General features: G+C 33.9%; 2 protein-coding genes and 1 long non-coding RNA gene across 10 annotated transcripts; 2 read left to right on the top strand and 1 right to left on the bottom strand.

Moving 5' to 3' along the window:
* Positions 1–49: 49 nt before the first annotated feature.
* On the bottom strand, positions 50–8944 carry LOC131936676 (ubiquitin-conjugating enzyme E2 Q2). 6 transcript variants are annotated; one of them, XM_059293724.1, is made up of 10 exons: positions 8925–8944; positions 6107–6341; positions 4970–5092; positions 4166–4326; positions 3064–3143; positions 2899–2975; positions 2703–2783; positions 2421–2514; positions 363–439; positions 50–272 (listed from the first exon to the last, which is right to left on the bottom strand). In XM_059293724.1, exons 2-10 carry the CDS (start codon positions 6272–6274, stop codon positions 135–137), a joined length of 999 nt encoding a protein of 332 aa, XP_059149707.1. In that variant the 5' UTR covers positions 6275–6341; positions 8925–8944; the 3' UTR covers positions 50–134. The 6 variants fall into 6 exon arrangements, with proteins under 6 accessions (XP_059149707.1, XP_059149704.1, XP_059149709.1 ...); XM_059293721.1 differs by lacking the exon at positions 8925–8944 and adding an exon at positions 8605–8743; XM_059293726.1 differs by lacking the exon at positions 8925–8944 and adding an exon at positions 8605–8732 and having other exon boundaries at positions 6107–6321.
* LOC131936675 (N-terminal EF-hand calcium-binding protein 1) lies at positions 8885–25212 on the top strand. 3 transcript variants are annotated; one of them, XM_059293720.1, is made up of 13 exons: positions 8885–8903; positions 14866–14890; positions 15344–15452; positions 16131–16254; positions 16430–16566; positions 18864–18979; positions 19192–19218; positions 19929–19993; positions 20648–20701; positions 20860–20969; positions 21271–21348; positions 21584–21675; positions 23443–25212. In XM_059293720.1, exons 3-13 carry the CDS (start codon positions 15397–15399, stop codon positions 23466–23468), a joined length of 885 nt encoding a protein of 294 aa, XP_059149703.1. In that variant the 5' UTR covers positions 8885–8903; positions 14866–14890; positions 15344–15396; the 3' UTR covers positions 23469–25212. The 3 variants fall into 3 exon arrangements, with proteins under 3 accessions (XP_059149703.1, XP_059149699.1, XP_059149700.1); XM_059293716.1 differs by lacking the exon at positions 8885–8903 and adding an exon at positions 11685–11810; XM_059293717.1 differs by lacking the exons at positions 8885–8903; positions 19192–19218 and adding an exon at positions 11685–11810.
* On the top strand, positions 16601–18726 carry LOC131936678 (uncharacterized). The gene is made up of 2 exons (XR_009386081.1): positions 16601–16835; positions 18359–18726. It is a non-coding gene; the product is annotated as an uncharacterized LOC131936678 (long non-coding RNA).
* Positions 25213–25375: the final 163 nt, after the last annotated feature.

Below are 25375 nucleotides of genomic sequence, written 5' to 3'. Positions count from 1 at the left end.
ATCACTAAAAAAACAATTTTTAAAATAAAGGAAATTGAAATTTATTTAAAAAAAAAAAAAAATGTAAATAATTTTTAAATAACTTGCATTAGGAATGTACTGTTAAAATAAATAAATAAATGGCAAACAAATAATCACCATCCATATTTATCCACCATTCGCTTAAAAGCACTTTTTGCTTCGGATTCAGTATATTCCCTTATGGAATTGTTTATATCTAAACTTGCTTTCTCGTCACTAAGAATTTCAGTACGAACCTGTATTAGTACACTCTGAGGATGACAACAGAAAGCAAAATAAATATGAAAAACTAGACAGTCAAGAGAAAGTTTTTTTGGAAAGATCTAGTTATCAAACCAAACCTCAATGTCATTGCATGGTCTCCACCCAGACTTTGTTAACATCTGCATACAAATACTGCCTCCAATTGTCACGTGACCTGCAAATTTACAAAATGCCGTGACAAAATATAGTAAAGTTAATAAAAATGGGTAAATGGTTGTGTGCCTAATGTAAAGCAAAAATACAATGTTCGTTTTGAATCAAAATAAGAAATTTTTATCTTCCATAGTTTGGTAAAGTTGTTGAGAGAGACTAGTGGTTTGCACAGAAATTACAGATTTGAAAATGTTATTTTTCTTCTTCTTAAATTTTGCAGTGAGTTTTTAAGCTTTACACTTTATAATTATATATCCAGAAATAAAAATACTTTGATGTGATTTTTTTCTAATGACTATAACTGTGAAGTGGAAGATAATTCTCACATAAAAAATTTTACTTTAAGGAAAAAAGCTTTTATTATATTCACAAAACATACTGCATGAGTGACTTCCCCTAAACTTTCTTAGCTATTCTTATAACAGCCGTCGATACCCGTAGCACATGAATTATAGGTCTATATATTTTTAATGTTATACATGTTTAAGAAAAATATTTTATAAAATAGTTATTGGTCAAAACGCAATGTGCTCTACTACACGTTGAACAATATTAGTGACCATGCAAAGAAATAACTTTTTTTTTCTTCTTTAAATAAAATTTAGGTATACAATTAAAACATCTAACATATTATTTTCAACAAAAGTTTGTATCAAGTTCTCCATATATCGCTGAAGATACTGATCTCATATCCTGTGAAAATATTTTGCGGACAGAGAAAGAGAAAACCATAAGGAGGACGACATTTCCAGTGCAATAATGTTTTTTTAAATTGTTTTTTAATACTTAAATTTTTTAAATGGAATAGAATAGCAGGGCATTTTCATCTAGTTTTTGCTTGTGAAAAGTTTGAAAGAAATCGAAAGGGGAGAAGTGATCTTTTTAGAACTTCAGAAATAGCATAAGTACTACTTTCTGTCAAAGGAAATTACTCAAAACTTCATTCACCTCAATGTAAGGATAATCAAATTATTGTTGTTTTAAAACCAGAATTGAGTAAAGTAACACTTCCAGTTTATGGAGGTAACTCAAAAACTGAAAGTAAAGTATAAGTGTTATCTTTATATATGAAATTTTGTCTACCTAACTGAAACAGTGTTCAAATTATTGTGTAAAGAGTTAAGTACCATTTCCGGTTGCCAAAAATAGTTCAAAGTTGATAGAAACCTGTGCATAATATGCAACACTTATATTTGAAATTTCGTCCACCTAACTTAAACAGTAGTCGAGTTACAGGCTTTTGAGAAATGGGAAGAAAATTAAATACCACCTTCAGTAATCAAAAATCACTCCTAAGTTGAAAGAAAACTACAAATTTGATATAATACTTATATATCAAATTTCATCAATATAACTTAAATGGTACTCAACTTATGCTTATATACACACACAGACAGACTGATTGACAGGGTTGCATAACTTAAGTTTTTCCGGCTCAATAAGGTTATAAAACATTAAAATTTGTCAAAATCTTGATTTGGAAAAATTACAATAGTTCCTTTATATTCATTATACAATTAAATTAAGTAGGTGTTAAGCAGCAAAAGCTGGCGAAATATCTATTAATAATTCAGCACGATTACAGTTCTTCCTCTACAACCTCCTCTCTTTGTGTATGCAAAAATAAAAAAAAAGGTCTAAAAAGTATAAAATTTATTTTTTTGTAACTAAAAGTAAAAGCCTGGGTGCTCACTAATGGAGAATATATTCCCTTTCATAGGTTCTATAACATAAGATCTATGTTCAATTTTTATCACTGAGCGCCCAGGCTTTTATTTTTAGCGATACCAGCATTACTTAGGTTACGCCAATCAAAATTATTTTTACTTCTTTGGAGCATTTATCTTTTTTTTTTTTTTTGATTTGTGAAAATAATAAAAAGCTGATTTCCTTAAAAAAATTCTTCTGTAAGAATCATTAGTATTAGATTTTTATGGTGGTGGTACTTGTTTACCATGTGACGCCACAGACATTGAACTCACCAGTCAAAAATTTAAACCTTGGTTTTAGCACTCTTATAAATGGAGGACTGAAGGGGTAATCAGTTGGGAACTGCATATCCAATGTTATAACTGGCTAATAAAAATATGAAATAATGGATACTTGAGGCATTAAGATCTTTATAATAAAGTTACAAATTTTACATTGTGTACACATTGTTAATAAACTACTGTGATGTAAAACATAACATGGTTCATCAAGATATAACAGATATAAGAAATTATTTAACAAATTAGTCAACGAGAAGAAAAAATGTATCTCACCTCTTCTTTGTATTTTTGTGCATATACATTTAGGTCACCACCTAACTTTGTCTCTTTTGGGATATTTTTAAACTTCACATTCTATAAAAGATTATAGTTATAGAGAAATAGCTCAGAATTTTGCTAATAAATGAATGAGACTAAACTATGTTTATTTTAAAAAATGGAAATTTAGTGCTTTAAACTCAACACTTACCCATACAAACAAGTCATCTCCCCTAGGATGAGCTTCAATACCTAATTCGGGATCCCAAGAACTTACAGCTTTCAAATCTTAAAAATAGCAAAAAATACCGCCTGTAACTATAATTATTGAGGTAGCCTGAGAGAAATAAGGAAAGCGATGCTGACTCATACATACCTTTAATCAACCTTTTGACAGCCATTTCAGAACCAGAGCTTTTGAAAAAATTTGTTTCTAAGTCTTTCTCTGCTTCTTTTCTAAAATAAACACAAACTCAAATAATTTTTACAATTAAACAACTAGTGTTAAATCTATATTTAAAGTAATGAAAGTATGTCTGTCTGTGGGTTTGTCTTTTATGCATTACTACACCTTTCATCTGATTGCCTTGAAATTGTGAAAAGTTGATAAAAATACCCCTGAAAAGGTTTCTGCGGGGTGGGGGGGAGTGTCTAGCAGAGTGCGATTAGGCGCACAGAGTTCTCTAACAGTTATCTTAGTACCTGAGAAATGTTAATTGGGGGTCCTGCTTAGGGATCAGGGGTACTGTGCTGATCAAAAAGGTCAAACTGCACCAGGTGCATTCCTTGATGGTTGGGTGACCCAGAGCACCCTGGGCTCTCCCAAATGCACTATGACGCCTACAGCCATTTTAATGAGTCCCATAAACTGCATTTACGATGGGCTACTATAATTGTTGACGAAATCCAATCAGGCACTAGTGGCTCCCCTTAGAGCAATGAGGCGCCTACATTCATTTTAAAGAGCACCTTACAAAAGGTACACTGTGGCACAAGACATTCAATCACTAAACCAAAACATGGAACAAACCGGTGCCACTGGTGAAGTGTAACAGGTGGCTCCAGAGAGCACTCTGCAACAGACACCTGTATAGTCGCTGAGGTGTGTTCTACCTCACTATTACAGATGGTGATGAACGTACACTCAAGGCTTTCACACAGCACCCTCTAGGGTGTGGCGCATGAAAAACTGAGTGTATTTTTATCACCCTTTGCAGTGGTGGTATAACACCCCAATGCGCAACCGTCCAGGTTGCAGGGGTGTCATGGGAAGCACTTTGGAGCCACCAGTTACATTACTGCAGGGGAGCTGGTTGCGACCCCTCATTCCCCCCCCCCCCCCCCCGCAGCAATCCATTGCCCCCCAAACAAAATAGAAAAAATACATAATTATATAGAAATTATATACTCTCCTTCTTCCCCCCCCCCCCCCCCCACCCCTTCTGAGAAAAGTGTCTGAAAGAAACATTGGCTTATACTCCTTAAATTCCTTTGATGATCTATCATCTTTGGCATCACAATCCTCTTCAGCATAATAGTTCTCAAAGTCTTCCTCATCATCATTTTCATCTTCTTCAAATTCCATTTCAGCAAGTGCAGTTGCACCACTACTCCCCTTGCCAGAACTGATGCCAGGTACCTTTGTCAGCAAATAAAAAGTTGATTTATTACTATTGATGGTATTAGAATAAGGGCATAGAAGTTTTCGGATGAGTATGGGAATTTGCCATCCAATTATCTGGACATGTGTTGACATCATTCATTTGTAACCATTTCTACAGAAAGTGTATTCTGCACACCAGGACATTGTTTACCAAAATCAAACTATTGATAACAGAATTTTAACTGTGCATCAATAGCAATGGCATAGGCCCACAATACTTTTAAAGGGGAGTTAACTATCCCTGTAAAAGTTATATTTACTGGTAGAATAAATAATATACAAGCACCAAAATTATGGTGGTCCTATTAAATAAATACCAATCCAAATTTATATTAAAAAAGTGATAGAGCAAGAAGTGTCTAGATAATATGTCACATAGGCTTCGGCTAATAGTCATTCAAAAAATATTCTCAAGCTCTGCAGTTTTAGGTCCATATCATCAATAATGATCTGGTCCATGTCAGTCAGCCGGTTTGACGCCACTTCAGATAAGTAATCAGAATATAATTAGATGTAGTGAGGGAAAAAAAAAGATATGGTCCCTTATAGAATAAATCATTTTAATGATGAATCAGTAGAATTGAAATAAAGATTAATTTGTATATGTTTCACAGATTACCTTTTCTAAACACTTTAATAATTTATCCAGAACATCAGAAACAGTTTTGCATGAGTCAAAGTCACAAGATTCAAGCACTAATTGTAACACATCATGAGAATCTTCTGTATCACTCCAAACACTCTAAAATAAAATTATTGCCAACAGTTTAAATAATCATTTAGATCATAAATGAAAAAAAAACTCTAAATGAGTGGATAGCCTATAAGTCATTATTTAACTTTAATAGTCAAAGGAGCTGTTCTTAAATGGAATACTTTTTTTAAAATCCCCCCCCCCAGTCATCACTTACCCCAGCTTACAGTCTCCTTAAAAATTGTCATTCTTTTGGTGTTTTTTAAATCATTGATTTTTGTGGGGTATATACCAAGCCCAGTCAACATTTACAATATTAATCAATCTCTAGTTCTTCTTCTTCTTCTTCGTTCTTAATTATTAGTGTTGAAGGGGATCGAGATTTATCAGCCAGTGGGTTTGAACTCGAGACTTTGTTCGAATTTATCAACCATGAGCTTTTTGCAGACTCGACCACGCCTCCAACACAATTAAGCGTTACGTGTCAACTGGTTATGCGCCATTGAGGCCATTGACTCCGATTTCAGCCTGCTTTTCTTTTTGGATTTGCTTCCATAGCCTTTGTCCAACCAAGAACAAACTACAAGGCAGCAGTTGTTTAATTTCGGAGTTGTCTCTCCTAGAAGAGTGGCTGTCCCCAGCTAACGAGCCTCATCTGCCCGAGGGTTCGAACTCGAGACTTTTCGGTTTAGCAACCATGAGCTTTACCGACTCGACCACGCCGACCCCAATCTTCAGTTCAGTTTTTTTTAAAGTTCTTTAAAAATGAATAGCTAAAATTCAGTTTCTAACATTACTTTTGCAACAGGTTTGTTGTCTTTTCACACTGACACCCCCCCCCCCCCCCCGAGTGTGAGGTAGTTTATGGTCTGGATAACCCCTTGACCCCCAAAGCATTTTTTTCTTGTGAGAACTTAAAAAACCTACAATTTTTTTCTTATTAGTAGAATTACTGCTTTTTCATAATACATCTAAAACTATAACAAAAATTTAATTTCTTTTAAAAACCTGTAATGCTGTAGTCAAAAAGTAATCAAAATGAAATAGAAAAGTAATATTTACCCAAGATACATGATCTGAACCAGGAGTGGTGATGTAAAAGCTAAAGTTGTTCTTTGGAAACTTGAAATGTATCTGGCTATTGATCTCATCTGCTGCTGTAATGACTAGACCACAGCTGGATTTACTTAAATAGTCCTTCGCCTCCTTTTGCACACCATGAAAATCCATCTCAAAAGATCAAACTCTAACTCCTTTTAGTCCATTATAAGTGTAAACTGTAGAATATATAGCTGGCCTGCATTTTAAACAAGTGTAAGTGTATAGGGATTGAGGGGTTCTAATGTGCTGTTTGATAAATGTGACAGCATCTTTGTTTTATTTTTTAGAAGCTAACAGTTGCAAAACTTTTTTTTAAACAACTCAAAGTGAACAAAAGTATGTCAACTCTTCAGCATTGTATTTGCCATTAATTAAAATTCAAAGTTAAAAGCATACTTTTAAGCGAGCAGACATTCCTACTAGATTCTAGATCTATTACTACTAAATAAATATTATAGAAATATAGGGCTAGCCTGATAGTTTTACAAGTAATTAATTATTAATTATGAATAGGCCTATATCCAACTATTAACATTTTAATAGTGAAAAGCCATAGAGATCTACAATTTTTTAGTATTCATTTATTAATATTATAATAGAGTACAAATAGCTTTCAAACTATTTGTAGTTAGCTAAAAATAGCTATTATTTCAGATTTTGTACGTACACAGACCAATCATAATATCATAATAAATTGTTTTTATCTTTTATCATCCTGCACACTGCACATGTGGGGTGTGGGGAAATTGCGAGACGCGAAAAGCAAAATTGCGAGGCGGGAAAATGCAAGAAGGGCGCGAAAACGGTCGGTCACGTGACTTTTTTGTCTCGCATTTTACCACAAGCCGATACTTACGCTGGGTGGTGTTGAAATGTGAAGATTTCTGCGAAAAATTTACCGCACCCGATTTTCAGTGGTATTTGGTCCAGACTTCAAAGACGTTTCGTTTACATTGTTAAAACTTCCGATTTTTCCGTCGCTAGACATACTGATGATTTGTCAACTCCCCCCATCTTTTGTGTCGACTTAGAATACCACCTTGTTCGAAACCGACGGAAATACCGCCGACGATAGATCAACTTCTGCCTTCTGTGTGGAACGCCGAGGCCGCCTGATTTACCGTCTTTGAAGTTCGCCGTGCCCGGATCCGCTGCCGCCACAAACATATTTTCTATTGTTGCATAGAAATTTTGTATTATAGCCGCCGCCTACGATTTTTTTCTAGCTTTTTTTACCATATAAATCTAAGCACAAGGAAATGCCTACATCATTTGGATACAACTATTCTGAACTACTTACTGTGTGTTTTCTCTTCCAATGTTCCTTTATACTAATTTATATTAGATTTTATAAATAGATGTTGCAAAATATCTCTCCTGCTGACAAGATTTTACCAATTCACAATGACACAGCTCACGTTTGTATAAACATGAGCGGGCTAGATTTTTAAATTAATGGCAACTGAGACGGGATTTTCCTCTCGCTAACAAGAGCGGGCGATGACAGTAGCACAGCAACCATGTTAGGATTTTTAAATAGATAGATCTAGATATAGATCTATCTATCTTCTTAGTATCTAGATAAAAAATAACAACATACAACACTCGTGTTAAAGGGTATGGCTAAATCTTGTTTATTTAAAAAAAAAAATTTTTTTTTAATAAATTATTAAAGATGGAAAAAAAAGAAAAAAACTTTTTCGCAAAAAGTGTCCCGCTATTTACCCTTAATTCCGCAGGTATGTCTCGCATTACGTTCTCGCATTTTCCTGTCTCGCCATTTCGCTTCTCGCAATTTCCCCACACACACCCGCACATGTGAACCTATTTATTTTTTATCATTTTGTATATTTACGGATATTTGTATAATGTATAGATCTAGTATAGTTAAGTATAGGACATTCAATTTTAATGTTGAATTAATAACAGGACTTTGAAGTTTTTAGGGGCGAGGGTTCTAATCTATACTATTCTCTTTAGCAGTCTTTGGTTCTGAGTTTTTATTTTGTTTTTTTTTTCTGTTTTACTTAGATCTAGATCTATCTGATCTAGATTCTAGTAAAAGACTTTTTGTTGAATTTTGTTTAGGTTTAATTAATTAATGTTAGGCCCCCCCTTTACATTTAATTCATTTTAATATTGCCATTATTTATCAGGCTGGCTAAGTTAATTGTTAAGTTTAAAAGCCCTAGAACTAAAAGAACAGAAATAATAAAAATTACTAGATCTAGATTTAGATCTATATTTCTAGATCTAGATTAGATCTAGATCTAGATCAGTAAGATCTAGAGATTCTAGATCTAGAATCTTGTCTAGAATCTAGATTTTAAGATTTAGATTCTAAATTACTAGAATCTAAAAAAATACCGCAATAAATAGAAGTTAAAGTAGATCTAGACTCTAGATCTAGAATCTTATCCCTAAAAATAAAGTTTAGTTTATAACAATACCAAGTTTACTTTAATGTACGAAAGCCGTTATTTTTAAAGGGAAGAAAAAACGTTTGTGGAAATTTAAATTTTCCCGGAAACAAAGTGAAAAGGAAAGGTAGGCTAGGGCCTAGGTCCTATCCACTTTTTGTTGCTAAGGAAAGTTTTTTAAAGCGAAAAAAAGCTATATAAATTATTTTATTAAAATAGGACTGATTTGACCGTAGATCTATGTTCAATTACTGATATTTTAAAAAATTAACAAAATCGTTTCAATTTAATTTTACAGATAAAAGAACTAATGAGTCACTGAAGAGAAGTGAATAAAGGTGCATATTTGTTTTGTTTACCTTTTTATATTATTTTTATAAGTTGCTTTTTTTAGTTTTACAGATTAAAATATATTAACGTCTCGTCCAGTTGACTTTAGAATTCTTGTACTCCGTATTGTATTTTATAATCGTATTAGTATTGTTAGTATTATATTATGTTGTGTGAAGATTGCTTGACGTGGTGGGGGTGGAGGGAGGAAGGGAGGCGTTTAAAATGATAGACGGTTGTGTTGTTCGCGAGTGTGTGTGTGAGGGGGGGGGGGGGGGGGGGTCAGAGAGCAGTGGCGGAATTAGAAAAGAAAGGCCTCCGCGCAGAGGTTTTTTTTTTGGCCCTTACAAGAGGCGTATACACATGTTTTCGGGTTAGGGGCAGAGTTTCTTCCAGGCATCTCTTCAGGGGGGGGGGGCTTTGAATTCCCCCCCCCCGAAAAAATTCTACCCCCCCCCCCCGAACGAATTGAAATTTATATAATTTATATATTTAACAGTGTCCGCCCCCCCCCCCCCCCCCGCCCGAAGAAAGTCTACCACCCCCGAAAATTTTAAGTGCCCCCCCCCCCCCGGAGAAAAAAGTCTGGAAGAAACACTAGTTAGGGGGACGTACTGGCCAAAGTCTGAAGCGCTTAAACTTTACAGCGTATTACATACATTGGCCTACCAATGCTCGCACTGCCCGGGATATCCTGGCCAATGTCCTATTTATATTGTGATCGCGTTTTTATTATTCTGGGTGCGGTGTCATTTTGAGTAACGTATTGTTAGGCTCTTGTTTGTATAGTAAGCATTCTATATACAATGCGACATGGACTAAAAGGGCTGTCAGACCAAGAGACAGACATACCAGATGACTGCCAAAATATTTCTGAACTGAAGAACATGTGGCCTAAACTTAAACTAGTTCTCGGGAAAACCAAGGCATATCCAAGTCAAGGTTCAGAAGAACGCACCAACCAAAATGTTCAAAATATGATGATAACATGGATGTAGACAAATGAATTATATAGCTCAATGGGCTGAGAGTGTCAAATTCATTCAATTTATGAAAAACCTTTCTTTTCATCAAGGAATCCAACAATCGCAATACGAAGCCTTGTTTGGATGCAAAGCAAAAGTGGGGCTTAGCACTTCAAATCTACCAAGAGAGGCTCTCGATAATTTAGTTACTGAGGAAGATCTTGATAAAATTGAACAGGAAACGGAGGTTGCCACAAACGCAACGACATCCTCAGCTAACACATCTGCTGCCGTGGCGGAACGTCCAGACCAGTTGCGTAACAATAATATGGCCAACAGATTATGTGTAGTTTGTGAAAAAAATTGTAATGCAGTTCATTCTTGTGGATCGTGTGGCAACGAAGTCCATGCAATATGCGGAATAGCCAATAAAACAGACGAAGGATATGGAGGGAACATTACTTGCAGATTATGTCACAATAAACAAGAAATCATGGACAACATGTCAGCAGCTATTAATAGCTTGCAAACTCAAGGTGCTAAAATGCTAACAAAATCAGATACAAATTTTAAACAAGCCAAAGTGAGAGATAATATTCGCATCCGTATACCAGATGTTGACAGAGGTCGTCGTGATCCCCGAAGCGTCATTGCAGTTGTCATGAGCGTCGATGGCGCTTTCTACAAGCGAATTTGAATTATTTTTTTCCGCAGAAACCTCCCCAGGAATATTCTTAACAACTTCCCAAAGTTCGACGGTGATGTGATAAGAGGTGTGGTAATGCATAAAAGACACACAGACAGACAGACAGACAGACACACACAAATACATTGCTTTTTATATATGTAGACTAATTTTTCTTCTTGTCCTACTAAGCACAATTGTCTGATTCCTAACAAATTCACTACAATACCTAGCGGCTTCTCAAGCAATGTCCGGAATTTTTTTTTTGAAGAATTTTGCCGGCCACTGCGTGTGTTTAATGGTAGGAGAAAGAGAACTCCGCCTTGATAATGGTATTTTTAAAATTAAAATTATTTTTTTTTATATAAATAAATTTGACAACATTTTTCGAGCCCACTATTTGGCCCCCATCCCCTGCCCCATCCCGCCACAGCACACTTTGAAGGTCCGGTCGAACTGTTAGAATGCTTTTGTATGAACATATTACGTGCCCTATTTGTCTGACAAAGGGGAGCAATGAATCACAGAATTCACTAAAATTTGAAGCTGTGCCTATCTTTTACACTACATTTTGTGTTGTGGTTTTTTATGTTTGTGGAAGAGCGTGGTATAGTGACTGTAAAATAAAGATAATGGTACCGCAGCTACAGATTTTTTTTACAAACCAAACATCATGGCAAAAATGCACGAAAATCACATTTAAAAAATAATAATTATTGTCTGCCCCCCCCCTCCCTCGCATTGCGGGGTCTGGCGTCATGGTAGTTCCGCCCCTGGGTCAGAGGCGTAATGACCCATTAAGGCGCCAATGGCGCAGAGTTTCTTTCGGGCATCTCTTGATGAGATAAAACCAATCATTTCAATTATATATATTTTATTATACATCATTCTAAAGCGCTTTTTAGTGCATTTAACGGCTAAAGTTTATTTAACCTATGTTAAAGTATCATCAAATTAAAAAAAAAACTTTTAATCGGAACTCTTGTCTTAGCCTTGTTCCTTGAGTCTACGGACGACACGCAACTGCTTGTGTGTCATCCTTAAATGCGAAATTTGTACAATTTAAAAAAATGTTTTGAACTAAATTCTAAATCAATATTTAGTCATAACAGAAACTCAAGTAATGTAATGTATGCTAGGCTTAGTCATATTCGTATGGGACTTAGCGTGACCATTACTAATTTAAAAAAAAAATGGCCGCTGATCAGATCACTGGAATATCTTGTCCTGTTATACCTGATAAAGGAATGGCGATTTTCTTCGATGTTGGTACTCCTATCTTTAATATAGAACATTTTGAGTCTTTACTTGTCGCCTACCCAGCCCTGCATAGTGAATAGATCTAGATCTACCTTAAGTTCAATAGTCAATCCAGAATAATTAAAACGAAGTGTCTACTCGGAAGAAGATTTGGTAATCTATCGTTTTGGGTACGTAAAATCGCCCGCGGCTATTAATGTACGAAAACGTTACCTCATTGTCAAAGCTTTAATAGAAGTATATTGTCATATGTTTGTGTCAAATATTATAGATAAATAAATAATAAACCCAAATCAATGGTTAAATATATCGATATAGGCCAGAAATTAACTTTAAACAGCAGTGTCTGAGAGCAAGATTTGCTATATAAACAGCAGCCATTTGTAAAATAGAGTGACTTCCCCCTGAATCTGGCACTAAAAGCATATAAAATTAAAACTTAGACAAGATGGCTGCCATAGTAAATGAGCATGGTTGCATCTGTTGGAAACATCGGACGCTAGTCTTCATTTATTACGGAAAAGTTTTAATTCAATTGTTTAAAAACAGGTGCATAAATGAAACAAGGAAACATTTTTGTATTTTAAAAAACATAAATCCTCCTCAAAATGTGAAATAATTATTACAATTTAAGGAGTCACCTGGTTTTCACATTACAAGTTGCGGGCGATTTTACGTACCCAAAACGATAGATTACCGAAGATTTTTCTCCCCAACGTCTCCACTTAGTCGGCAAAAGATAGCTCTGTGCATGCGCAGTGACTTATGGCTAGGGTAAGGGCTAGAATGAGGGTTAGGGGTAGGATTAGGGTTAGGGATAGGGTTAAGGATAGGATTAGTGTTAGGGTTCTGCGGTTGTAAACACACGCATGCGAAGTGCCATCGAAAACATCGCCGCTAAGGCAAGTCATAGTTTCTCTCCATTCACCATTGCGCATGTGTATCGCATGCGTATCTTATTCCGGCTAGAATCTGCCAAAATATTAAAATTTCATAAACAATGACTGCATGAGCCAATGAAGCAACTTATTCGCACATTTATCACATTACTAGATCTAATTACTCCTAGAGTAAAGTTCCACGCGCGGTTAAAACACCGGTGCGGTCATCGCCTGTTTATCGCTTCGTACAATATTTGTTTTGATGTTTTATACGAAACTACCGATATCTGCTGTAAACCTGTCCATTTCTAAATATATCCAGGTCAAATTCTTTTGTTTTTCTCCTTCTGGAAGTCGAGTTTTTAAATTTTAAAGTTTCGAGGTATGACGTCGAAGGCGATTCTAGTTCCCCGTATGAAAAACACTAGGTCCAGGATGAGATGAATAAACCAACCAATCAAAGCTTTTTATAACTAGGTTAACTATAAATAGCTTCTACAATATGTGCGGGACACTGTACATACGATAGATTAGGCTAATAAAGCAACCTGATAGGTGAATAGGGGTGGCCGCAGCTTGGGTGTCGATTTGGGTGGTTTCACCGCGCTGCGTAACCAACGACTTGAGCTAGACTAGCCTAGTTCTAGATGCTCTACATTTCAAGCTAAACCTAGAATCTGTATAATTTCTATTTTTTTCTGCTGTTTTAAATTATTTCGATCATCTACTTCTTCTAAATCTAGTTTGTGTCTCTACATACAAGCATATCTAAGCAAATGTTACGTTGTGTCTTGTCAGTGGTTGTTACGTCCCTTTGTTATGATTATTATAGTTGCGTCCCTTGAGTCATCACTGGGTCAACTTTTAATGTCGTTAATTAATTTAATTAACATGTTTTTAATTTGGTTTTGAAATCTATTAATTAATAATACAATCAACAACACGTTTAAAAGTGTAAAATATTTATTTTATTTATTAAACTAGGATTAAAACGTATAAAACACGATCGTTACGCAAGCCGGTTCAGATGGCCGCACGGAAAAAAAAGAGGGGAAAAAAATATCGCAAGTAGCACGTCACTAAAACATGAATATCTCAAATTCAATGCGTAGGAATATAAAATGATTGATACATATTAAGAGTAGAAAGGCAGAGGAATAATATAGTACTTTGGGTTTGTTTCTGTGTTAAACGGTTACAAAATAGCGCCCGATGAAAGTCGATGAAAGTCGGGAGTTCGCTATGTGTGAACTTTACTCTAGATCTAAGTGTAAGTAAGTGTAAGCACTGTAAGTCAGTGTAAGTCTTAATGTCTTAATAATAGGACTTATTAGTACTTAATAGTACTTAATACTTAATACTCAATAATTTTGGTGATCTATCGTTTTAGGTGCGTAAAATCACCCGAGGCTAGTAATTTCTTACACTTAGTGTCTTAGACTTACTTAGACTTAGTGTTAGTCTACCTATTTTATTTTTAAATTAAAATAAAATTTTTCCAGATGTCAGGTGTTTACTCCTCCCCACCATTTATCATTCATTACAAAAACACCCACTAGATCTATAGTGTATAGGGCCTATACTCGGCCTATAGTATAGTATAGGCCTAATGACTCACTAATGAGATTTCAAAGTTCAGCTCTAGATACTAATTATTATGATTTTTTAAGAAACACAGAAAAACCTTGCGACAACTAGATTCTAGATCTATGCCAAGTAAAATAAGACGATTAAATTTACTAAAGTTTAAAGTTGTGAGAAGAAAGAACAATGTTAAGTAGCAGCAATAATTAGCACATACACTTAAAATAATTATAAATACAAAATAGTTAGAAAAACAGTATTTAAAATGCAACTAAAATCAATCTATGCACATTTTGAACATTATGTATTAAAAAGAATATGGAGCCAAATACAATATGTTAGCATTTTAGGCTAAATTCAACTAAATTGAATTTAAAACCTATTTGACATTCGTACACTGGCCATTTATATAGCAACGTTCTGCTTGCAATACAAATTTTACTGATGCTTTTGTATTTAATACTACAAAAAGTGTGTGTAAAACAATTTTATAAAGATTGAAAATAATCTCTGATTAATTATACCTGTCATTTTGAAGAAAATAATTGCTTTTGCATTAAATTAACTTTTTGTTTTTCTTTTTGGTGTTCCTCAGGTATTTCGAAGAGCAGATAAAAATGGTGAGACAGCACATTTTATAGTATTTCACAAAAGGCAAAAGGGGGCTGTGGTTTACTTTTTACCTGCTGTCTTTTTTTGTTGTTGTTGCAGCTGTCTTACTATAGGCGTCTCCTAATTCTATTTGTGTTAAGAATTAAGGACATCCGTTGTAGTGTTGAGCCAATAAGAAGGGACAAAAATAAAAAACAGAAAATTGTTTACAGAATAAATAACCCCTGAAACTCACTTCAACTTCAATCCAATGTTGCAGCTTTACATTGTAAACATTGCTCACTCTAAGCAAACTATAAAGGAAAATGAGCTTACTAACATGATCTTTGAACTGCCAGTTTGTAATCTAGGGTGTCACTGTTTTTATTATAACCCTTTTGAGTTCTCTCATTTTAATTGCTATTGTATCTAGACGTATAACATGTACATTTTCTTGAAAAAAGGAAATATGAATTTTACAGATGATGGTTCTATCTCTTGGGAAGAATTTGTCTGCTACTTTGCTGATGGAGTTATGGGGAAAGAAGAGTTATGCAGCTTGTTTGAACAGATTGACTCTCATAACACCAAGTAATGCTTGATGATATACTTGTAAACAATATGGGTCACTCTATTTTTGGAACTCGCCTAAATGTGTACCACTGTAGTTGTCTGAGAAGCTAATGCTGTAGATTGCTTACTAACCCAAAAGCCATGAGTTTAGATCCTGGCCGCAGGTTGTCCCCTTGACCAAGCAGCCTCCCCTGTCCCAACCAGGTCCTGCAATACACTGGGGGAGGAAGAAAAGCCTGGCAGAAACCCACATGTCTAGCGGCTGGTCAAGTGGGTTCCTAACCTTGTTCCTATCTGCCTGGCTAATGAGTAATAGCTTGAGCAAGTAATAACCATATGAGAGAGATAGATTAGCTAATGCTAACAACCAACAGGTGAACATAGTAACAGAAGTGCTTCAAGTGCAAGCTGGTTCTTATTTTGGTTTTTATGCTCTGGGCGTACAAGGGTAGAAATCTAGCATCACAGTTTTAGCTGATTTTTTTCTTTCTATAGTACCACAAGATCACAAACACCTAGACCCTTCTGCGTAAAGGTGTCACAAAGTTCCATCTCAAATAATCATATTCTTAAAATATGAAAAATTTACATTTCACATAGTTTTTAAAACTTAGAAATACAGTTGAATAAATTTGAAAGTTGGCTATGTTGTTAAGAAAAGAATTTTTTTTAAAACAAAAATGCAAATATCCACAGCAACATTGATATTGGAGAATTGTGCACCTACTTCACTCAGCATCTTGGAGATTTTAAAGAAATATTTGGTCTGCTGGAGGAGATGAACAGAAAAATGACAAATGTTTTGTATGGAATGTCCAAGGTAGCAATTTTTATGTGCACTTGATCAAAGGCAATTGTAAAATAAAACAACCTAATATTTTCTACTTGCAGTAATGGAAGTGTCTAGAGACATCATTCCATTTTCATTAAGTAAAATGTGATAAATTTTGATAAACATGTTTTGATGAATGCTTTTAAACTTAAACTGTTTTTAGACTTACAAGGATGCAGGCAGATTAGAAAAGTTTGCCAAGCGTTTCTTTCTCAAAGAACTTCTTAATCAAATAACAGCTCTCCAACACCCTCTAGAGGCAGCACTGGATGCACTAGACACACAAGCCAGAGAAGAAAGGTATTTGAAAATCTCTACCATATGGCAGGAAACAGATTAGTACCGGAAAATGCATATTCGATCTTCGCCGTTCATAAACTTTCTAACCAGACATCGTTCGGGGATTTTGTTTATACTGATAAATAGAGCTATGTTTTTACAAGCTTCGTTAGCAACATTTTTGTGGAATACGTTTTTTATGACATTTTGTGCCGCGGCGAAGGATGCGAAGTATGCAAATCTGGACGGAATGGATCTACTTGGAAAAGTACGTGTACTGCACTAATAAGGTAAGAAATACTATTTTGTAAAAATAACTATTATTTTTATGGATTTTTCATTAGAAATGATTGCTGTAAATTATGAAAGTAAAAAAAAGTATATTTGAATGTGTTTTTTACTTTAATTTGAACAAAGTGAATGGCCATAATTACGACACATCGGCGTCGTTGAAAGCGGGGATTTCAGTTAATTTTTTACGGATATAAAATTGTATTTTTTTCCTCCGAGGCATGTACTTAAATAAGAGTTTAGTTAAATGTATTTAATTCTGTAAAATATAAGTATTATTTTGCCGTAGATACTTTAAAAAAAAAATTTTATGATTTTCTGTCGGGGAAAATCGATATTCGCACCATGCACGCACGCGTAGTAAAACTAGACTTATCTTTAAAACACGAGAATCTTGAGTACACTGCGAATAACAAAGTTTTTAAATTTTAGTTTACTTTTGACTTTAAGCCATTTGTTTTAAATCGAAATTAATTGATAATGTAATTATTTCAAAGTAAAAATTTTCCGTCTGATTGGGTTCTAATCTTCGCCCACTGAACCAGCCTACGCACGACATTCGCGCGAGTCTGTTTCTTCGCAATAGTCTGTATAGTGTCGAGGGCTAATTCTAAAAAGAATCGAGTCCTTACTAATCCAATGTTTATTAAAATTAGGTACAATTGTTGGAACGCATGAGAAATAACAAATTAATATTTCTTTAAATCTATAGCCAAAAGAAAGTAGAACTTTGTAACTCTGTAAATTATGAATCGAGTGACGGCTGTCGTGAAAACGGGAGCCATTTTACTCTTTTTTTTAGGGTGACCTACTTTTATTATATAATTTTAAAATTCATCGATTTGATAAGTAGCTGAGTAGCTGACTACGCATGCGATATGGCTGGCACGTTTTGGGATAGGGATCGAGTACACCATAGAATTTTTTTTTTCTTAGAACTAAGCGTATTTTTTTTTAAATCAAAAGATACTTACATATCAGTTGTTGATTTCAATTTCATTATAGATCTAATCACTAACTTCCGTTTTTAAAAGTGATTTTGCATCTAGATCTAGCGTATTTTCAAAATTACGTAAATCTAGATCTATTTTTTAGATCTAGAATCTAGATCTACGTACTATTTGACAACCGTGTCAGTAAAATGAGGTCAGCGCTTCCAGATTCTTAGGTTTTAATTATGTTTGTCATTTTGATCTATTATAAGTAGCATTAAAACAACTGCATCTATTATCAACATTGTTTTTATATGCCAGTTCTAATTATACATTCTGTTCATTACCAATTCTAATGAAATCGTATCAGGCCCTAACACCCTGTTCACCTACACTCCTACACTGACACTACACTTGAAAGACGCCACAGAGAGTCGTAACTTTAAATTAATGTTTAAAGTACTAAACAATTATAATTAGCCATGTAAATGCTGCAACTATATTAAAAATTGGCATATAGACATATTTTATTAATTATGTTTTTTATATAGACCTTCTATATTTAACTCTGTTATTTTTTTCTTCCCCAGAGTGTTTCTAAAAGCCAGAATTTTAAAGGGGAGGGCGGTCGTTTTTTTTCTCAAGAATAATTATAGAAATAAGCTATAAACTGGTATATTTTGTAAAGTTTGACACATTTACAAATAAATGTATGCCTAAGTGACATTTCTGTGTAATTATATTGTTAATTTTGTGAATTTCGTGGATTTTTAGACCTCACTACATTTAGATGTAAAAAAAAATCTCAGTTGAGTGAGTGTGGTTAATCTACATTTTGAACGTGATGTAAATGTCTAGTGCTATTAATTTTTATATTTTTGAATTCCTCGATTGTTAAGCAACAAAATTGATATATAATATGTCAATAATTGTTACTTTGAAAATTGGCGAAAATCGACCCTAAAAGTAGATGCTTGAGGGTTGAATCTGTTTCCTGCCATATACATTTATTATTTATCTTGCACTTGTGTCAAGTTTAAGTTGTTAGTATGGAAGTACAGAAGACATTTCTAATGTTGGTGTTGTTTTATTTAGATCAGACATCCAACCCCTGGAGGCCAGTGACATAAAGAAGCCACATACTTCTTTTATTCCTGGTCGTGTGGCAAGACGAAACAAGCACCAGGCCAGTCCTATGAATTCAGGAGAAGGTAAAATAACCAGCCATTAAGTTGGATTTGAAGATTTGCTCTGTGTATAGAAAAAATAACCTATTTAATATAGAATCTTGTGTATGGGGTTTCAGATTTGTGTTCAATTGCTTTTGTAATTTATAGAAGTAAAGTAGCTATTTTTTTATTTTAAATTTTTGTTTAATAGTTTTAAATTTAGCATAATTTGTTTGCATTAACATTCTCTGCAGTCTTTGAAGGGAATGATATGTTTCCAGGTATGCTTTTAAGATTGCAAGCTTTTTTTTTTAACTGTATCCTTGTTCGGAAATTATTTATAATTGTTTCTTTCTTTGTAAACTATTGTTCTCTGAAAAGTTTTCTTACCATTGAACTTCAGAGCTTGTATTGCATGTTTATAAAACAGTCAGCTCTGGCAAGTATTCTATACAATCCGATTCCGGAAACTCAGAGCTGTTGATAAGTACATGCAGGGTACCTCATTGATTTTCCTACTCCCTATTTGTACTACCACCTTTTAATGTTATTGAGATTTTAAAAAAATATTGTTGTCTTTTTATCATGTGTTAGATGTTGTACATTTTTACTGTTATTTTTTAAAATTTTTGTTTCTTTGTGTATATAGAAAGCATCTCACTGAATAGGATGGGTTTTTAAATTCTGAAATAGCACCATAGGATTTGTAAGTTCTGCTTGTTGACAGAAAATTTTTTTAATTTAAGTCTTGTTAATGTAATTTTAGCCTCCTATTTAAGTTAATTTATCATTTTTACAAAAGACCACAAAATGTCAATTTAAATAGTGTGATTTCAAGTAAAATGTTTGTAATATTAAATTTAAAAAACTTGTTATTTTAGGTTTATTGTTTCATGGATTAAAGCTTTAACATATAGGGTTTTGCAGTTAAAAACCTTTGTTTATAATAATTTTAGTTATAATTTATACCATAATAATCATTCTTTCTCAGGTGGGAGTGTAATGCATCAACAAGTGGAAAGACTTGCAAGACTAATTGACCGCTTAGAGCACAAGGTATGTTCATACGTTTGATTTTTTTTATCTGCTAGAACGCCTGCCTTTTTCCTCTTAGGGGGAAGTGGGCTCCAGAACTTGTCAAAAGCCTTAATTTTAAACATTTCTGAGTTTTAATATTTTCAAAGTATTAAAACTTTTCTGTAATGCAAAATAAACCAAGAAAATGTAAATAATACTATGAAAAAAAAGGTTTTAAAGCATTTTTGTGACCATATCAACATACTGAAAACTGTTTTATATGTATTCATGTCTTTTGATTGTTCCGACCTAGTGTATTTGGTGCAGTTGGCAGCAGGATGTACACAGTGACAAATATAGTTGTTAGTTTTTTTGTTCCCATTATTATGCTTCTTTTATTGCACAATCCAAATTTAGAATATATGAAGTGTTTTTATCATTTACCAAAAACTAACTGCTATTCTGTAGTGGAAATCTAAGGGTATTTTCACAGATACTTAAAACTTTTCACAATATATTATTCACTTAAAAAGACATAGCATTTACAAAAATGGTACACATCTTAATGGGTTTACGTGAGAATTACAAAAAAGTTAATTTTTAAAAAGAATGTTTGATTTAGATTGTTTCTTAATTTTTTTCTCTTTTAGCAATTAGATTGCTTTTTTTGAAACAATTGTTCTATAATTACAGATCAACTTTGAAGGATTTCGAGATGAAGAAGTTGTTCCTGGGGAAGATAACACAGTAAATAAATATTGCATAACTTTCTTTGTGACTGGTTGTTTACATACACATTTTGTGTGACTCAAAACATGATTTGTTTACATATACATTTTGTGTGACTGGAAATATTTAGGGTTGCAGGAAATGTTGTTTTGCTCACCTTCACATTTTGTTGTCAGATACTGATGATTCAGAAAGAATTTGTTGTTCAAGAAACAAAACTAGAAGATTTTAATGCTCACCTCAGAGCTTATGTGGATACAACCCTTGGCTTCAGGGGGTGTTTAAAGTAAGTCTGTTTTAAATCATGTATTAACCATTTCTGTTTCATTTTTTATGTCACCAAGCTGCTCTTTTTTATATTGTCATCTGATTCAACTTCTTAAATTGTTTACAAGGCTCACTCGATATTAAATCTATATTTTAAAGAGAAGTGCACCTTTCTCTTAGAATTGGGGTGTTGAGAAATGCGTTGTGGCCCAGTAGTTAGAAGGTTAATGATAATCTAATACAGTTTTTTAGCTGTCAGAGAATTAAAAGCAACCCATTCCTACCTCTGTTAAAAATTGTCATCTTTATATATTTTAAAGTGTGTCTATCAGAGAATTTCAAGCAACCCATTCTTACAATATCTATGAAATCTGGACCTGTGAAGAGAGCTACATAAAGTAAGTTTTTTTCACTACTCAAACACTTGATTTTTCAATATAAAAATGTAAAACTAGAATTCTTGACACAAAGATGTTTCTAATTTTTTAGGCTATACAATTTAAACATACAAAAAAGGTAATTAAAAAATTTTAAATATAAAATACATGGATGATGAATATTTATCTCTGTCAAAAAATTAGAATTGTTGGCATTTAGATTTTAAATTGAGATTAAAATAATTTTTTCGAATAGAAATTGTAACAGCGATTCTACCAAGACCCTGGTGAGTGCCACAGCGGAAATGCTTGAGAAACCTGAAACAGTCAATTCTCTAAAAATTCCCAGTAAGTTTTGATGTTGTTTAGTCTACCTGCTACTTAATTCTTGCAGCTGATCTTAAACAGCAATACATAATTATAAATTAAATCACTTGATCTTTAGGTTTAATAATGAAGACCTCCAGACTATATTAAATAATTACCATTCAAAACACAAGAAACCAGGCAAAATAAATAGTTCTGATTAGCTTCATAACTTTTATTTATCGCACATCTTGTAAAACGAGAAAAATGGCCCGTTGAGGAAGGATACACCGGGCGCCAGGTTGATAGTGCTGTCTCTTTTCTCTAAACTAAAACCAACCCCCAAAAAACATGTCTACCGTCCCATTCAACGAAATATAATTATATACTTTTTCCAGTGTCCGCCCCCTCCCCGAAAATTCTACCCCCGCCCCCGAAAATTTCAAGTACCCCACCCCTCTCCGGGGAGGAATAAGTCTGAAAGAAACACTGGTGTCGCGCCTAGCCACTACCCGAATAATTGCTTTAAAGAAATTGCAAGAAAACCACTTTTTAGATTAGACACATTAATTAGGCGGTAATTTTATTATAGAGTATCGATGAAGAAATTTCTTTTGAGTTAGGGAGGGGGGGGGGGCTCAGACGTTCTTACGCGGGGGTGGGGCTTCGCCCCTACCCGAAGAATTGTATGTAAGAAACTCTTCACGCAAACCACTTAGATTAGACAAAATTGGCTTTTTATTCAATGTTTACTCGAGAATCAATGACGTCATATTACTGTGTGCACTCTCCGGCTTGATATTATTTTCTACTATACGACGTCATACTTCGTTTTCGTTTCACTGTGCAAGTTTTTTATTTCCTTGTGTTTTCTCTATAGCGTTCTTGTCAGATAGAATTTTTGCTTATGTTTTCTCTAGAGCGTTCTTGTCAGACAGAGCGTTCTTGTCAGATAGATAGATAGATACACAGACAGCGAAACTATTAGTATTAATGTTTTCTTTTATTCAGAGATGAAACATTTCTGTTTTTTTTTTACAGAAATCCGCTTTTTTCTTTAGGGGAAAGTGCCCATTTTGTAAAATGTTTTGTTTTTTTACAGAGATGAAACATTTCTGCTTTTTTACAGAGATCCGCTATTTTATTTTAGGGGAAAGTTGTCTACCAACATTTTTTTGCTGATCGAATTTTTCCAAATGTCCTTTTTCTTTTGAACTCTTTTTTTGCCAAAAAGGAATAGACAAGTTAATTTGAAGGACTATTTTATGTATGAAAAGACATGCACAGTTTCACTCTTATACATGTCTATAACACCAAACCTCCACTTATCTGCTTTCCATGGTGGTGTGGATTGTTAAGGTCTTTGAAGTGCCTAGTGTGTTAATGGTTTCTCTTTACTAGCTCTAAAAAATTATTATTTATTTTTAACATGGTTAAAAAAAGCTATATGGTTTTTAAGATGTGACACCTTCAGGCATTTTTGATGACGGTGAAAGGTGGTTATTAAATTATTGATATAGTGTAAGATTAGCAAAATAAACCTACTATAATTTGGTTACCACAGGTTATTTGGGCCTGACGATTTTTTAAAAAACTTGAAAATTCTGTGAACTGGCAAAAAAATAGGAAACTTGTTATTTCATTAAAAAATACTGGTCACCTAGTGAGTTTAGACCTAAAGCTCGTGTTAAATAGGTCACCTAGCTCATTTGTTGTGTATAAACTCAGGTCTTAAGTGTTTGTTTATTCTTCTCTAGATTTTAAAATATTTGTTAGTTAGTTGAGCAACTGTGTTTTTTTTCTCTCCAGGTTCTTGGTGGAAAAGATCTGACTGACTTTTTGAACAGAAGACCATTGCTTTAGAATTGAGTTTTTCAGCCAGGATCTTCCCACTCTTGTGCATTGAAAACATCTCTTGATGGTCTTGTAGTCAGCTATTAGATTTATTTAAAATCAAAACCTTCCTTTTTTCTCAAAGTGGTCATGCACTGCATTGTCAGCTTTAGTATGTTGTAGCTTGTCCAAGGCAAGACACATTTTAGCATCACCAGTTTTGCTCATCTTATAAATGTTGTAAGATTTTACTTTAACTGTGATCAAATACTGTTGTTGATAGAACCTTTATTTCAGTATCAACTGATCTCACTTCCATAATTTCCTAGTACAATTTTTTTACAATGCCAAATGTTATAAACTGCATTGTCTCCCATTATTCCAGACAGATCATGTTTACAAATGTTACAAGTTTTTACCACCCAACTTTTGAACCCAGAACACTTCTTCCTTGTCAGGTCTTGTAACATTAGCTACATATAAACAAATATTGAAACTTGACTCCAGTTTTGTTTCTAGAATCATTTTTAAATTTGGGGGATTTCACAAGAAAAGCTATATTTGATTCTCCTCCCTAAAAAGTTCAAAAATGTAATTTCTAAGTGAAAAAAAAAATTCAGTAGAGGCCTTATGTCTCTACAATCCGTAGATAATAAGAACGTATTACTGATGAGCGTTGAATGATCGCTGTTCTTGTAAGATGAAATTATTAATTTATTACCTAGCATCCTAACACATCCATGATCACGCATGATATATTTGGGTGGTTGCAGTTTTAACATTTGACTAAAATTTCTTAACATTTGTAATATGCAAATTGTAAAATGTTTTCAATTACTGTGATAATTATTTAAAATGTCTACCTTTTTTGTTTCTATTTTTAAAAGTTTTTGGGGGAAAAAATACCAATTAATTTTGGAAAAGTTGTGCTTTAGGAACCAATTCTTATCCGCTATGATGTAAGGGGTTAAAGCAACAAAATCATTTGCATTCCTATCGAACTGACCAAATATTTTTAATGTGTTCAGTGAGCTCAGAATTGCATCAAATAAATGATTCACCATCCATCCCCCAACAACCATATCTACTTCTCATGTTTGAACAAAGCCCTCCTGGCTCACCAACAGGGGATACACTCAGTACTACTATAATATTTGGATATTTTTCAGTCCTCTGACAACAACAGTCAGTTGTAATCTTCTTAATATCAAATGATACAAATCACCCACTCCTCCATGGTCAGTCTGATTACATTTAATTTTAATTACTTAAATCATTTGTTTCCCTCTTCCCAGGGTGGGTGGTGTCAGCTATTGGCGTAGTTAACAAAGCTAAAGCACATGTACATTTTCTTTTGATTTTTCAACTTTGTCTTCCCTGAACCCCCAAGGTGCAGGCCGCAGTACCTGATCTATGCTGCTTTAGCACAGCTCATACTACCAGTGAAAACATTCCTTGATTTAAAATACTCAGTTATTTACATTGCATTTTGTTTACTGATTTATTGTTGGTCTTTTTAAAAAAACAACAACTAATACTCAATTACTATTTCTTAAGAAATCCAATGTTTTATTCTGATGAACATTTATTTCAATTTTGTATTGGCTGTTGTATCACCTAGGCAGTTTTCTGCCACATTTATTTAGTTGATTTGATGCTAGTAAGTTTACATCTAGTCCCTTTTAGGACTGCACAAAGTAGTGTTGTTAATCCTCTGTCAAGTAATAAAGTTATTTAATAAAATTATTTTCTTTGTTTTACATTATTAAAATTGTTTCTAATTTTCATTCTTTATTTGCTGGAACTAGTGATGTCCTTATATTAATATGAATCCAGAACTGCGTCAAATGTTTAACTCTTCAGTGAATGTTTTTGAGGGCAGCTGATAACACATCATGAGACAAACAAG

The sequence above is a fragment of the Physella acuta genome, unplaced genomic scaffold (genome assembly GCF_028476545.2).
Source record: "Physella acuta isolate Inbredline_101_S28 unplaced genomic scaffold, ASM2847654v3 ptg000184l, whole genome shotgun sequence".
Lineage (NCBI taxonomy): Eukaryota > Metazoa > Mollusca > Gastropoda > Physidae > Physella > Physella acuta.
This window is presented reverse-complemented; position numbering and strand designations above follow the sequence as displayed.

What these genes read in the sequence shown, in the direction of transcription:
- LOC131936676 (XM_059293724.1), bottom strand. Translation starts at nt 6,274, where the DNA reads ATGGATTTTCATGGTGTGCAAAAGGAGGCGAAGGACTATTTAAGTAAA. An exon ending in TGTCAAAAGGTTGATTAAAG is followed by an intron (nt 2,976 to 3,063) that starts GTATGTATGAGT and finishes GCTATTTTTAAG; the next exon opens with ATTTGAAAGCTGTAAGTTCT. An exon ending in GAGATGACTTGTTTGTATGG is followed by an intron (nt 2,784 to 2,898) that starts GTAAGTGTTGAG and finishes AATCTTTTATAG; the next exon opens with AATGTGAAGTTTAAAAATAT.
- LOC131936675 (XM_059293716.1), top strand. Translation starts at nt 11,739, where the DNA reads ATGGCCGCTGATCAGATCACTGGAATATCTTGTCCTGTTATACCTGAT. An exon ending in AGGGAATGATATGTTTCCAG is followed by an intron (nt 19,219 to 19,928) that starts GTATGCTTTTAA and finishes ATTCTTTCTCAG; the next exon opens with GTGGGAGTGTAATGCATCAA. An exon ending in TGTGAAGAGAGCTACATAAA is followed by an intron (nt 21,349 to 21,583) that starts GTAAGTTTTTTT and finishes TTTTTCGAATAG; the next exon opens with AAATTGTAACAGCGATTCTA.